This window comes from Schistocerca cancellata, chromosome 1 (assembly GCF_023864275.1).
Source record: "Schistocerca cancellata isolate TAMUIC-IGC-003103 chromosome 1, iqSchCanc2.1, whole genome shotgun sequence".
Lineage (NCBI taxonomy): Eukaryota > Metazoa > Arthropoda > Insecta > Orthoptera > Acrididae > Schistocerca > Schistocerca cancellata.
In genome coordinates this window covers 445,813,321-445,827,663 of record NC_064626.1, presented here as the reverse complement: position 1 = coordinate 445,827,663, position 14,343 = coordinate 445,813,321, and the positions used below count along the sequence as shown (strand labels likewise).

Sequence of the window (14,343 nt, the reverse complement as noted above, 5' to 3'; positions counted from 1 at the left end):
TAACATCACTAAGTCATCTTCTCTCACACAGTTAACAACATAATTAGTATTCATTGTATCCTCCTCAGCTTCTTCAACAAAACATTATCTGTACAACAGAAACAACATCACTTAAAACAACTGACACAAGAATTCTTGCCTGCACATAACTACCTTCAACCACTTGAACAACAGGACCTCTTGCCTGCTCACAAATAATCTCAGTAAAACAACCACATACATTTCTTTATATCAACAAAACTTCACTGCCCTCTGGGGGATAACAGCCAGAAGTCATCATATCCTCTCTTGTCAGCTTAACAGGTATACAATGGATCTATTCTTTTTCGTCATTATTATTCTTATTAAGCATTGATTCTCACACTGAGTTAACCAGTCAAGCAAGTACTGCTTACAAAAAACAGAAAAAGAATCAAAGATTGGGAAAAACAATGTAGAGAGACGAGAAAGAAGAGAGAGGGAAGGCAGAAAAAATTCAGTCCTTTCATTCCACAGTCTGGTATGTCACACAGCATCCAATTGGTTTCGACAACACAAGCGCTAATTGTGTAATTACGACTCTGTATGTGCTTGGTAGTAGCAGCAGCAGCAGCAGCTTTATTCATCCGTAGATCTCTTTTTACAAGGATATAATATAAACTATGGACAATTCCAGGATCATCAGAATCCAATGGTTTGTCAGTTTTCTTACAAGGCCTAGATGCTGATTTTGCATCTTTGCCTGGCCTTGCAATAAAAACACAATTCCATCAAGGTACAAGGATTTACTGCATCAACGATTTTGGAAACCTTGCAAATTCAGTATGGGTACACAGGGGGTTACAAAGACCTTAAGGTGCTCACATATGTGGAGCAAGGAGCAGAAACTTACTTTCATTAGAGGACACAGAAATGATGTTTACAGGAAAAATGAAAGAAAGTAGAGTGGATCAAGACACAAAATGGTTCAAATGGCTCTGAGCACTATGGGACTTAACATCTATGGTCATCAGTCCCCTAGAACTTAGAACTGCTTAAACCTAACTAACCTAAGAACATCACACAACACCCAGTCATCACGAGGCAGAGAAAATCCCTGACCCCGCCGGGAATCGAACCCGGGAACCCGGGCGTGGGAAGCGAGAACACTACCACATGACCACGAGCTGCGGACGATCAAGACAAAAAAACAAAAGAAAATTTAACGAATGGCTGGGAGACGCTGTGTTGTCAAACACATTTTACAAGCTGCAGATACCTGGAGATTAATTGAAAACTCTCAAGGATATACCTTAAGAAACTTCTCATCACAACAACTAAGCATGACATACTTCAACAAGAGAGTTTAAAACAAGTATGAGAAATCCACTACACTACATAGGTTCTCTGGAAGTATGTTTTAAAATTAAACAGGCATTAACTACCCAGTCAACATACATCTGAAGTGCTTATCTAGGTACATGTTACACCTTCATCATACCTCTGAATAACTATACTCACAAAAGTCTAAAATTCGAACCCTTCTTGTAATTAAAGACACATCCATTCAAAAGGCAATAACTGTAAAATATGCTAAATTTATACTTAAATCACTCTCTACATTCTTTTTGGAACAAATGGCTGCGGTGCCTCAATACATATAAACACTTACAGTACAGTCATCACATCGCAATGCTCAGAATGCGGCGACAATGGCGGAGTGGTGGCTGAGGGCTGTACATATCTGGTACCCACATAGCAGAGGCATGGACAGCATGGTGCCAAAAGTTTGTGCCCTGGGCATTTAGGTCAGGATCCTAATGCAGGTGGCAGCAGGAGGTTAACTGGTGGCGAGTGTGGGGTGGCACATAGCTAGTTGGCAGCAACAGCAGATATCTCGACCTGTTGATGGTGGCGAGGCTTCATGGCCTGTCACATTGCATTCAATGAACGGGCAGCATCAGTGGGTGACACAGGTGGTGGGCGGTGACAGCAGCAGTATAGCCATGAGTAACGCACCCGAGCTCTCAGTTCCCATGCACACTTTTGGCTAAAACTGATTGCATGGATTCACAAGTAATTTCAGCAGAGGCCTGAGGGGCTCTCTTGTCAGCAGTGTTAACTGGACAGAGCTGCTTCGATTCTGAAAGGCAGGCAACTTGTGTCACATAGACACAGCAAAGTTTCTGTGGACGAAAACTTGTAAAGATTTGACTTGGGCCTTTGAAATTAAATTTTTTAAACCAGTCCCTTAAATTATTTCTTGACTTACTGCCACCCTGCACATGCAGTTCAGTGTATGTTTTCCCATGTTTACCAATACTTTCTGCCTCTTTTAATTAATTTACCTCTGAAAGGAGCTGCACTTCACTCAGTATGTTCTTACATGGCAATGAATTTGTTACAGCAGAAAGCCTGTCACATATATTAGATAATAGATGTATGCAATATAACTAAAATACATTGATAGTTCATGTTTGGTTTTTTTTTTTTTTTCAGGTAGTAAAGAAAAAACCCAAACCAGAAGAAGAAAATAGCAAGTTGTTCAAAGGGGAACCAGAACCACCTCCACTGTATGTTAACTTATTTCCTCTGGTCAACTATAACAAAAAAAAAACTTCTTTTTAGAATAAAAATTTTGTTTTGCTTGGTGCATTCTCAACTGTTTCAGCGAGATAAACTTCTGTAATAGAATGGATCGTAGATCAAAGATTAAAAGCATTATAGTTTTAGAAGGGATAGACAACAGCAGATCTCATATTTTTTTCTGTAAGAATGATCATACAGAATCATCAAGAAAAAGGAAAATACTTTATCCTCATTTCCTTAGTTGTGATGGGGTACAGACATATGAAATCCGAGAATAGATCTGTGCCATATGCCACAATTAATCATGTGAAAAAGCTATAAGAACACTACAAGAATAGTATTGAAAGAGATTATGGGTATTTGGAATGATTTGAGTTGCAGGACGTACAGCATACTTCTACTAATTTCATTCATCATTATAATGGTAAAGTAATTAAGATAATCAAGAGATCTGCTAATAACATTGAGGTTAATACATTTTGCCTTAACAACTGCAGTTGTAATATAGGATGAAAATGAAGCTGAGTTAAACTGAACTCAGATGCAAGCTATTTGCTCTCAAAATAATCAATTCCAAAATAGTAGTTTCCCTGTTAGTTGGTGAACATCTGTATTAATATCACTTTGAAACATAGAACAAGTATATCAGTTCTGTTGTCTTGACAGTATAATAACTGCAGTTTACTGACCATCTGCGGAGATCATTTGTGGAATACACACGGGAGCTTTTTTCCTTTAGATGAAAATTAATGTTCTGCATCAGCTTCTTTGGTTCAGTTAAGGCATACACATTAGAAATATGCACTGACAAGTGAGACCAACAGAATTCAGAAAACTACCAGCAGAGGAGATGAAGTTCTGAGAACTATGGTTCTGAAAATAAAAGGACATAGTAACAACACTGAGATACATCCGATTGTCCAAGTGAAGCAACTTGTTATGAAATTTTATTTTGAGACCAGGCTAAAATAATGTATTAGCCCCTATAGAATAATTGCTGAAATATGGTTTGAGAGAGAACTCTAAGGAAAGATATTGAAAGGGCAGCCAAGAAGAAGATGAATTGATCAGATTAAAAATGACCCTTCAGGCTGAGATCTGGATTTGTAGTAGATTACATATGAAGACACCTACATAAACGGAAATAGAGACAATTCATTCACTGCTTCAGGGGAACTGAAGGTGCTGTTATGCGACAGTTGATGTACTACATTTTTCAAATTAAATACTTTGTGTGTTGCATCCTGCTAGGTCAGGAAATGTCAGTGCAGTGTAGAAAATATGAGAACCACCTCCCTGTAAACCCTTTATGTGTTAGTTTCAATTGCTTTACAAACTAATGAGTATTTTTAAGCACAAAATAATAGGTATCACAATTATCGTTTACAAATATTGGTTAAAGCCAAGGAATTAAACATAAGCTCTAGAGATGCAGTTCCCCTACTCAACTTTTATTTGAATTGGACTCTTTCAAATTAGTACCCAAACAAATTTAACCAACAATATATCATCAAGATATGATGCTGTATCCTGTTGTGTTACTGATTGCCCATTGCTTTATGGAATTACTATTTTTATGGTGTTTTTGAGCCAACTCTAAATCTGGCCATTGATTTGCTTTGTAGAGCTGTGTCAGATAGCACATATACAAATGGGGGCTCTGCAAGAGCTCTCTTGTGTGGTGCCCAGTGTTGACGTAAAATGTTGGCTTCTAGCCTGTTACAAACAAAACTACTTTTAAAGCAAAATTTTACATGCCCTTTCAATAGAGTCTAATGCTACATTCGTTGTACCAGTTAGTATTAACAGGCTCAGTAAAACATGAAGAATAACAAGTACTCCACCAGCAATAAGACTGCTGTTGCCCATGCTGACTGCTACCACCATTCAACTGCGCTTCTCAGTTGCTGCTGGAATATGGGTTAACTGTCCCTGTTAATAAACATTGATAATGCAAATGTCTCACTAGACTTATTTTTGAGACCGTTCTATCAAATGGGCATGTAAAATTCTGCTTTAAAAGTAATTTTGTTTGCAGCATAAACAAATGGAAGCTTTCTGTCAACTCTGGACATCACATGAAGACATGATGAGCTGTATTTGTGTGGTCTCTCTCTCCAGCTACACATTGCGAAAATGAAATTGCAAATATCTACCAAAACACCAGAGAACATGTGCCTGGCAACTCTAACGAGGGACACCTTGTGTGTGTGTGTGGGCGGGGGGGAAGTGTGCGGGCGCACTGCAGCAAATGAATCATTCAACATTATAACTAACAAAAAGCAAATTTTACAGCAATGCAAAAAGAATTGTTTGCTTATCTGGCTGGGCTTCCTTGATGCAGGCACTATATGTCTGTTAAAATCCAATTTTGCATATTTTTGTAACAGTTGATATATACGGGTGCTTACAATAAGCTTGAAAAATAACACTATTTCCTGTATGAACAACTTTGCATCATAGCAGTTCCAATGTTGTATTGCTGAAACACACTGGTTTTTCTGTGTTACTCATTGAAGAAATAGGAGCTTCATTTTGTTCGGCAGAAGTTTATCATACGAGGTAGGAAAACCTGAAATTTTAAATGGGAGCAGATTCCTTTTCCCTGTAACTGTCAGCTCTTTGTTTTGCTTTGATAAATCCATGGTTGCAGAATATTATATTTTTTTTCTTCCCCGTAGTGTAGTCGAATCGTCAGAACAAATTTGTAGCCAGATGTACTCTGTACTTCCGAATGAACTTCTGTTGAACCCTTGGTCTAGTGTGCTAAGATCCCTGATATCCTCTGGTTCCATCCTTGCAGACGAGGTATCCATTGTCCTTTGTGTTTGCAATATTGGAATCCAATCTTCTACTGATATAAATGAAAGGATTTTATTCCTCTCTACAGTGACAAAATTTCTATCTCATATTTGGGGACTATGCCCTGTTGTAAGAAATTTCTGGTCTACAGCAGTGAAATGTTTATCGATGATCAGATTTTGGAAAAGGAAATTATCCACTAGTTGTTCTGTGTAAAACAGTCAAACTAGGTTATAAGATTCCAAACCTCACTATCATTGAGCTGATAAATGTGTAAGATTGTACTTCGGAGTGTACAGAGATATCTCTGCTGACCCTCAACTGGCAGGGCTTTCATGCCAAAAATATATGAAAACACTGTTACTACCAGTATTATGTATTGCCATGTTATAGTAAGCATATTGTCATTAATAAAATATGAAAAAATGATTCCACTGTGGACAGAAAAGTATCTGCTGAAGATTACCATGCAAAGGCACAATTTCACCCATTGTGTAGCTTATTCCAGTGTCAGCAGCAAGCATTTTGTATGCTGCATCAGCCCAAGTGTGATGAAGTTCACGTTCTTTTTTGGCAGAATCTGTCCTAAACATCCGCATATATATTGTTTGTCCCAGTATGAACATGCAGCTGACCTCACCACACAAAATTTCAATAAAACTCACTCTGTACATATTTTGTTCATATTTAGTTCAGGGTACTTTTGGAAGAGGGCATACATTTTGTGCATGCACAGACCTGAACTTTAATAACAACCAACTACAGGTGGTCAGAACACACACCAAACTTGCTTGCTACTTGCGACCGTAGCAGTTCCCCAGGATTTGGGTAACTAGTAACTCATGGCTCAAGTACAAGAGACATAGTGGAAGGAAAATAGATGAAATGTGACAATTAATATTGTGTAATGGAAACTGCACATATTAAATGTACTCATTTAAAGAGTACATTATTTCATTGTCATAATATTTTGATCTTTCCATTGTCTTCCCCTCGTGCTTACAAACATCTGTTTGTCTGCTACAGTCATATTCAATTTATGAAGTTATTTCATGGTGTGGGTTCCTGTAGTCATGTCCTAGTTCATGAACCACGGGCAACGTATGAGTGGCCAAGTAAGTGGTCCCGACAGTCGGGATACCAGTTACTTTGGAATAAGGCTGGGCATCTCGGACATATTCTGAGTCGTGGTCACCTTTGTGCTCATACGGCAAAGACTACCAAATCCACCGGTTAGTCCCTCAGCCGTTAGGGGTAAAACCCAATGGGACTCGGGGCAAGTAAGGCTAGCAACCTGCTTCCCTGGTACTTTAAATATGATGCTGGCAACAATCAGAGCAAAATGCCTCGGACCTTTGGAGGTGACAGAGTCCCACCTCTAACTGACAAACCAGGGACTCCTAAGATACGATGGTAATGAGATGGGGAGCTATTAATATCAATGGGGGCTACTCTGGGAAGAAGGTAGAGCTGGCAGAGGCTGCAAGTAAGATGGGGCTGGACGTTTTAGCTGTTAGTGACATTTGGGTAAGGGGTGAGAAAGAAATGGAAGTGGGAGAATACAAGGTCTACCTGTCAGGAGTCAAAGCAGGAATAGCACAATGGGGTGTAGGGCTTTACATCAGGAAAGAAATGGAACCCAGCGTAGGTGCAATAAGGTATGTAAACGAACAACTGATGTGGATAGATTTGACAGTGTCTAGCAAGAAAATTAGGATTGTGTCAGTATATTCGCATGGTGAAGGGACAGATCAAGATAAGATGGATAGTTTTTATGAGGCACTCAGTGATGTAGTTGTTAGAGTAAAGGACAAGGACAGTGTTCTGCTCATGGGTGATTGGAAATCGAACAGAAGGGTATGAAAAGGTTATGGGTAAATTTGGAGAGGATATGGAGGCCAACAGGAACGGGAAACAACTCTTGGATTTCTGTGCCAGTATGGGCTTAGTAATCACAAACTCCTTTTTTAAACATAAGAACATTCACCGTTATACTTGGGAAGGCAGGGGAACCAGATCTGTTATTGACTATATAATAACAGATCAGGAATTCAGGAAGGCTGTGAGGGACACACGGGTATTCAGGGGATTCTTTGATGACACTGATCATTATTTAATCTGCAGTGAAATTGAGATTGTGAGGCCGAAAGTGCAGGAGGTCAGGTCCATATGTAGGAGGATAAGAGTGGAGAAACTTCAGGATAAGGAAATCAGGCACAAGTACATAACAGCGATCTCAGAAAGGTACCAGTTAGTTGAATGTAGTCAATTACAGTCATTGGAAAAGGAATGGACAAGGTACAGGGACACAGTACTAGAAGTGGCTAAAGAATGTCTTGGAACAGTAGTATGTAAAAGTAGGATGAAGCAAAAAGCTTGGTGGAATGATACAGTCAAGGCAGCCTGTAAAAGGAAAAAGAAGGTGTATCAAAAATGGCTACATACCAGAACCCAGGTAGACAGAGAAAGTTACGTTGAAGAAAGAAACAAAGCCAAACAGATAATTGCAGCATCCAAAAAGAAATCATGAGAAGACTTTGGAAACAGGTTGGAGACTATGGGTCAAGCTGCTGGAAAACCATTCTGGAGTGTAATTAGCAGTCTTCGAAAGGGAGGTAAGAAGGAAATGACAAGTATTTTGGACAGGTCAGGAAAACTGCTGGTGAATCCTGTGGATGCCTTGGGCAGATGGAGGGAATATTTTGAAGAGTTGCTCAATGTAGGTGAAAATGCGATCAGTAATGTTTCAGATTTCGAGGTAGAATGGGATAGGAATGATGATGGAAATAGGATCACATTTGAGGAAGTTGAAAAAATGTGTCAATAGATTGCAGTGCAATAAAGCGGCTGGGATGGTGAAATTAAGTCGGAACTCATCAAATACAGTGGAATGTCAGGTCTTAAATGGCTACACAGGATAATTGAAATGGCCTGGGAGTCGGGACAGGTTCCATCAGACTGGACAAAAACAGTAATCACACTAATCTTTAAACATGGAAACAGAAAAGATTGTAACAACTACAGAGGTATCTCTTTAATCAGCGTTGTGTAAAATCTTCGCGGGTATTGTTGAAAGGAAAGTGCGAGTATTAGTTGAGGACCAATTGGATGAAAATCAGTGTGGGTTTAGGCCTCTTACAGGTTGCCAGGACCAGATCTTTAGCTTACGGCAAATAATGGAGAAGTGTTATGAGTGGAACAGGGAATTGTATCTATGCTTTATAGATCTAGAAAAGGCATATGACCGGGTTCCTAGGAGGAAGTTATTGTCTGTTCTGCAAGATTATGGAATAGGAGGCAAACTTTTGCAAGCAATTAAAGGTCTTTACATGGATAGTCAGGCAGCAGTTAGAATTGACGGTAAATTGAGGTCATGGTTCAGAGTAGTTTCAGGGGTAAGACAAGGCTGCAACCTGTCTCCACTGTTGTTCATATTATTTATGGATCATATGTTGAAAACAATAGACTGGCTGGGTGAGATTAAGATATGTGAACACAAAATAAGCAGTCTTGCGTATGCGGATGACTTAGTTGTGATGGCAGATTCGATTGAAAGTTTGCAAAGTAATATTTCAGAGCTAGATCAGAAATGTAAGGACTATGGTATGAAGATTAGCATCTCCAAAACGAAAGTAATGTCAGTGGGAAAGAAATATAAACGGATTGAGTGCCAAATAGGAGGAACCAAGTTAGAACAGGTGGACGGTTTCAAGTACTTAGGATGCATATTCTCACAGGATGGCAACATAGTGAAAGAACTGGAAGCGAGGTGTAGCAAAGCTAATGCAGTGAGCGCTCAGCTACGATCTACTCTCTTCTGCAAGAAGGAAGTCAGTACCAAGACTAAGTTATCTGTGCACCGTTCAATCTTTCGACCAACTTTGTTGTATGGGAGCGAAAGCTGGGTGGATTCAGGTTACCTTATCAACAAGATTGAGGTTACGGATATGAAAGTAGCTAGGATGATTGCAGGTACTAGTAGATGGGAACAATGGCAGGAGGGTGTCCACAATGAGGAAATCAAAGAAAAACTGAGAATGAACTCTATAGATGTAGCAGTCAGGGCGAACAGGCTTAGATGGTGGGGTCATGTTACACGCATGGGAGAAGCAAGGTTACCCAAGAGACTCATGGATTCAGCAGTAGAGGGTAGGAGAAGTCGGGGCAGACCGAGGAGAAGGTACCTGGATTCGGTTAAGAATGATTTTGAAGTAATAGGTTTAACATCAGAAGAGGCACCAATGTTAGCACTGAATAGGGGATCATGGAGGAACTGTATAAGGGGGGCTATGCTCCAGACTGAACGCTGAAAGGCATAATCTGTCTTAAATGATGATGATGATGATGATGATGATGATTTCATGACTGATCATTGAATATTCTTAAAGACGTGATGTGGAAATAATGTGTCATATCCTCTCTTGGGCACTAAATGTACTCTAAAAGACTGCAAGACTGACTTCAGTCATTTGTTCTGTTGAGTATAGCTCCCCACCATGTTTGCTTACCACTTCAAAATAATGGCACAGATTTTTCAGAACTAGAGGACAGAAAAAAACAAAGGTGGTAAGAATATACTGATTATTCCCATAGTGGTTCTAAGTTGACACTTGGTGGGCAGTTACATCAGTAAGTATGAAATAACATTTAAATTTTCTGAGGAAATCAAAGGAAGCCTTTTCTAAACCCAGTATCAAAATCTCTTTTATGTTCCAGTTTCCATTTTACCTTTTCATTTAAAGTGACTTTTGGCATTATCCCTGAATATTTGTAATAAAGTTTTTAGCTTTACATGGAACTGAGATGACTTAAGGATGATGAACCAGAGAACTGTATCAGCATTGTAGCATGTGAATGTTCAGAAACTTCAAGATATGAAAATAACCTTAGGCTCCGTCATTCCAGGTGTTACTAAGAGTGCACAAAGGAAATTAAATGGCAGCATATTTCGAATAAAATTAAACAACTAGTAGTTTGAAATTATCCCAGCTGGAACAATCCTTGCTTATTGTGAGAGTTCAGAGGAATACAGCACATCTGTTAACTTCCATAGAATGTCCATCATTGTAGCACTGAGATGCTTCTTTATTGTGATAGCACTGTGACAAACGCCACTCTAGTGTCAACGATTCTTATGAGCACAGTGGGATCTCGAAGGCTCGCTGTGCCAGGTACCTATCACTGGCTCCTGTCACATTCCATTTCATGGCTACGAGTATGCGGCATTGCACAATGAGCTTGTGAGTTAGTCTGAAGGCTGAGATGAGATGACTGGCTCTACGAATTAACATTTTTATTCCTGGAGCACCGATTTTCTTGCTTTGGAAATGGTTCAGTGCGTGTTTAAGGCCTGTGTGAATACTTTGCTCTTCTGTCTTCAAGGGACAAATTCTCCTTGATTTGCAGATAAAAATTTGTGACTCTGTGAAGTGTAATATTAAAAATATTATAAATTGTCTTTTGCCAAATGTGTACGTTACCTATTTTGTATTAGAAAGCCAAAATCTTGTCTGCTGTCATAGTCTAGTGGGTCAAATCTCCGAAAGAGCTTCACATTGTCATTTCTTGATAAATTTCATCATGAAAACTAACAGTGGCAAGCTCTTTTCATAGAAAAGAATGAAATTCCAATTCTAATATTTTGAACGATTTTCACAAAATCTGCAATATTTGTCTTACATTGGAATGAAAATCATAAGAAGACCCTGAATTATGTTCAAAATTTCCAGTTCCAGTTAGGTGTTAAATTACTATATTAGAACATTGCAAATATTCAGCACACACAACTTTTTGGCTGCACAAATTATGAGAAACTTTATTATGCCTTTTACAAAATACACCAATTGCAACGCATGCTCATGCTGAATGAAAGCTCTAGAACTATCACCAATTTCAAATTCTTGTAGTAAGGAGATAAGATTATAATTTTAACTTCAAAAATGTCTAATTTTTGATGTGGTGCTAACTGCTCATGCATTATCTTTCTTTCAGAGACACCACTCCAGAACAGATTGCTATAAAGAAATACTTTTATTATTTCACTGAGAGAACATATAAGCACTTTGATTTATACTGTAAGACTTTTTTTGTATCACTGGTGCTTGAATGATTTTGGTTAACCTCTTTATCATTTTAATCTTTGCCACATTAGAAGAAATATTTTGACATTAAAACTGCATTTGTGGTAATAAATGTAAGATTTTTTTCTATTTTCTAAAACTGGACACAGAATGCTGAACCATTTTATGTATTTATTTATTTATTTATAATATTAATGGCCTTCAAATGTAGTGGCCAGCTCAATGTCAAGTGATGGCTTTGGCATCAGACAACATCTGTGGTCCATGTTCTCTGCTGTTATCCCAGCTATCTCAAGTGGTGTAATAGGTGTGGTACATAATATTACAATCTCCTTAATATAAATTACAAAATACAAATTATGTGACAAAAATACCTAGTGAGATCTGTAGACCGAGGTGACATCTTACTCTCACCTGGCACTGACCTTTAGTTTTCAAGGAGAAGATTTGTTGGCTTTAGGGACTGTGATGAGGGAAACACACTGATTCCATAGATATTCATCACTGTCTGTGGTGGACCTTTCCAGGTTTCTCTGTGGCCACTAAGTTTTCTTCATGAGATGAGCATTGGGTTATCAGTATGCATCAAACAAATAAGTGTGATCTCAGATAAAGCCCCAAAGATGTCTGCACGGGCTGCGAATAAAATACCAGTATCTGGTATGTTTCTTGGACCACAGGCATAGAACTTAGAAAATATTTTACATTCTTCAGAAATTAAGAGGTTATCTTGCATAAGTCAGAAAATGCTGAATGAGTGGAGAGAAGCAAATACTGACATTGAACAATATCAACTGTAAATTGCAAGGAACTAACAAAAAGATAGTTAATCTCAGCCATATTACAATTGTAATAAACAAAAATTATGTTTGCTTTACTACTACTGCTACTAATAATAATAATAATAATAATAATAATAATAAGTTATTATGTAGGTGATTGCATATGAAGTATATGATTTTTTTATCTATGGGCTAGGAATTATATTGCATGACACTGAAAACAAATTTTCTTGATCATTTCTTGTGTACCCAGTGTTGTGTAGCAATGTTTCACTTTGCGCAGTTGGTTGCTACCGACTTATTTATACTAATACTTTTTACCCCAAAGGAATGCATACCAGTTATTCCTAAAGGGATTTATGGCTGATGCTTCTCACATCCCTTTGGAAAATCGTGAGAAAGAAGCTCCTCGATATTGGCAGATGCTCCCAGCAGCTGACAAGGAAAAACACCGAAAGAAGCTCAATGATATCAAGCAGAAATACATAAAAGATTATGAAAAATTTCTTAAGGTAATAATCCATGTTCTCTTTAACAGTATGCAACCACAGAAATTATTGTATAATATTGCCTCAGGATGCTGTGCGTGAATGTGGTTATAATTTTCTGTTATGAATTAAAGACTGTATGCTATAAAGATAATCTAATACATAATTAGACCAAAGTTTGAAGTTAAAGGAGAAAGGGGGGAAATATTTTTAACTGTGTATCTTAAAAGGAATCAATCAGTCTTCAGAAACAATTAAAAGAAGATACAACATTGACACTTCAGTAAAATAACCTCTGTAGCATTGATTTAAGAATGTTCTCTATTATATGGTATTATTTGTGACACTTTCTCACAAACTACAGTCTTTAGGGATCAATAAAGAGCAAATGAACTCTTGTGTCATCCTATAATTCAGCTTGTTAATGGCCGAAATGTGTGGTATGGAGTTTCTGTACAAGAAGTGCACATTACCTCTCTATAATTCAAAACGTCATTGACAGTTTGAAAATGTTTCTGTTGAGAATTGTTGAGGCTCTGGTGCTCATTTGCTGACATATTACCAGTTGGCTTTCATCTCAGTATCTTCAGCTGATGTTTATTGATGTTTCTGACATTTCACCAGCACATGTGGCTGGTTTTGTCAGAGGTTCCCCCCATTGCTGATGGCAGACTTGGCATCAAGCAATACATCAGTATTTCTGTTGTTTATAGTCATCATCATTCATAAAGGCTAGAGTGATTTTTGAAAGATTTTTAATTATTTAAAAAGTAGCTCTTGTGTATTGGGGGTTCATTTTCATATGTTTCTGAATACCTATCAAGTCTCCGTGTGCCTACAAACAATTTTCAGTTTCTTACTATAATCTCTCTTCCAGTAGTGAACAAATGGAGCATCCGTAGCATCAGCACAGGCAGTATTAATCTACCTTCAAGCTGCTTTTATTTAATAAATTAAAAAAGACTGATTCTTTAAGATGTCTTACCTTCAGATCCTTCAATTGTGAAAACCGTCCAAGCTTCCCATCAAATGAAAATGCCAACAAACTTGAGGCTTTAAATTGAGAATAATATCCTACAGCTGTAACTGCAATTCAGATTAAACAGAATGAACCAACACAGTTTTGCTCGTAACTGGTAACTTATGAATACCTCTGACAGCTCCTGCAGTGTGACTTATCCATGTATTGGAAGACACTACACCCTATCTATACAACAGTTTACTTAGTTAATACAGAACTCGTGAAAAGACTGAAAAAAGGTAAACATGAAACTTACAGATTTAATAGACCAACATTGTTTAGTGACAAACACTTGTAATTTCATTTTTTTTTAATTGCATGTATTGATTATTTTGTGTGATACTGCTCAAATGATGACTCGATGTATGAATTTGGATTTTCTAACCAAGTCATTTTATTGTCTCTATTGTTTGCTTCTTATTACTTCACACTATGTAGTTTTGTTTTTGTTGCCATTCTAATTTAATAATCACAGGTGAAACAATTTAAAGTTCTTACATTTTTCACAAGAGTTTTTTTCCTCAACTTGCATGACAATTTTTGGTATAGAACTTTATTTCCTCTCAAAAATAATGAAAAAAAAGCCCAAAAATGTTCATAGTCTTGTATTGTAAGACACAATT

At 37.8% G+C, this 14,343-nt stretch overlaps 1 protein-coding gene across 7 annotated transcripts in view; it reads left to right on the top strand.

The window, feature by feature from the left end:
* The window catches only part of LOC126176655 (nucleolar transcription factor 1-A-like), a 204,461-nt gene that overhangs the window by 170,422 nt on the left and 19,696 nt on the right, over positions 1-14,343 (top strand). For all 7 annotated transcript variants that reach the window (XM_049923844.1, XM_049923816.1, XM_049923850.1 and 4 more), the window contains 2 exons: positions 2,458-2,531; positions 12,540-12,723. In XM_049923844.1, the coding sequence (XP_049779801.1) occupies positions 2,458-2,531; positions 12,540-12,723 (258 nt within the window). The remainder of the gene's footprint in view (positions 1-2,457; positions 2,532-12,539; positions 12,724-14,343) is intronic.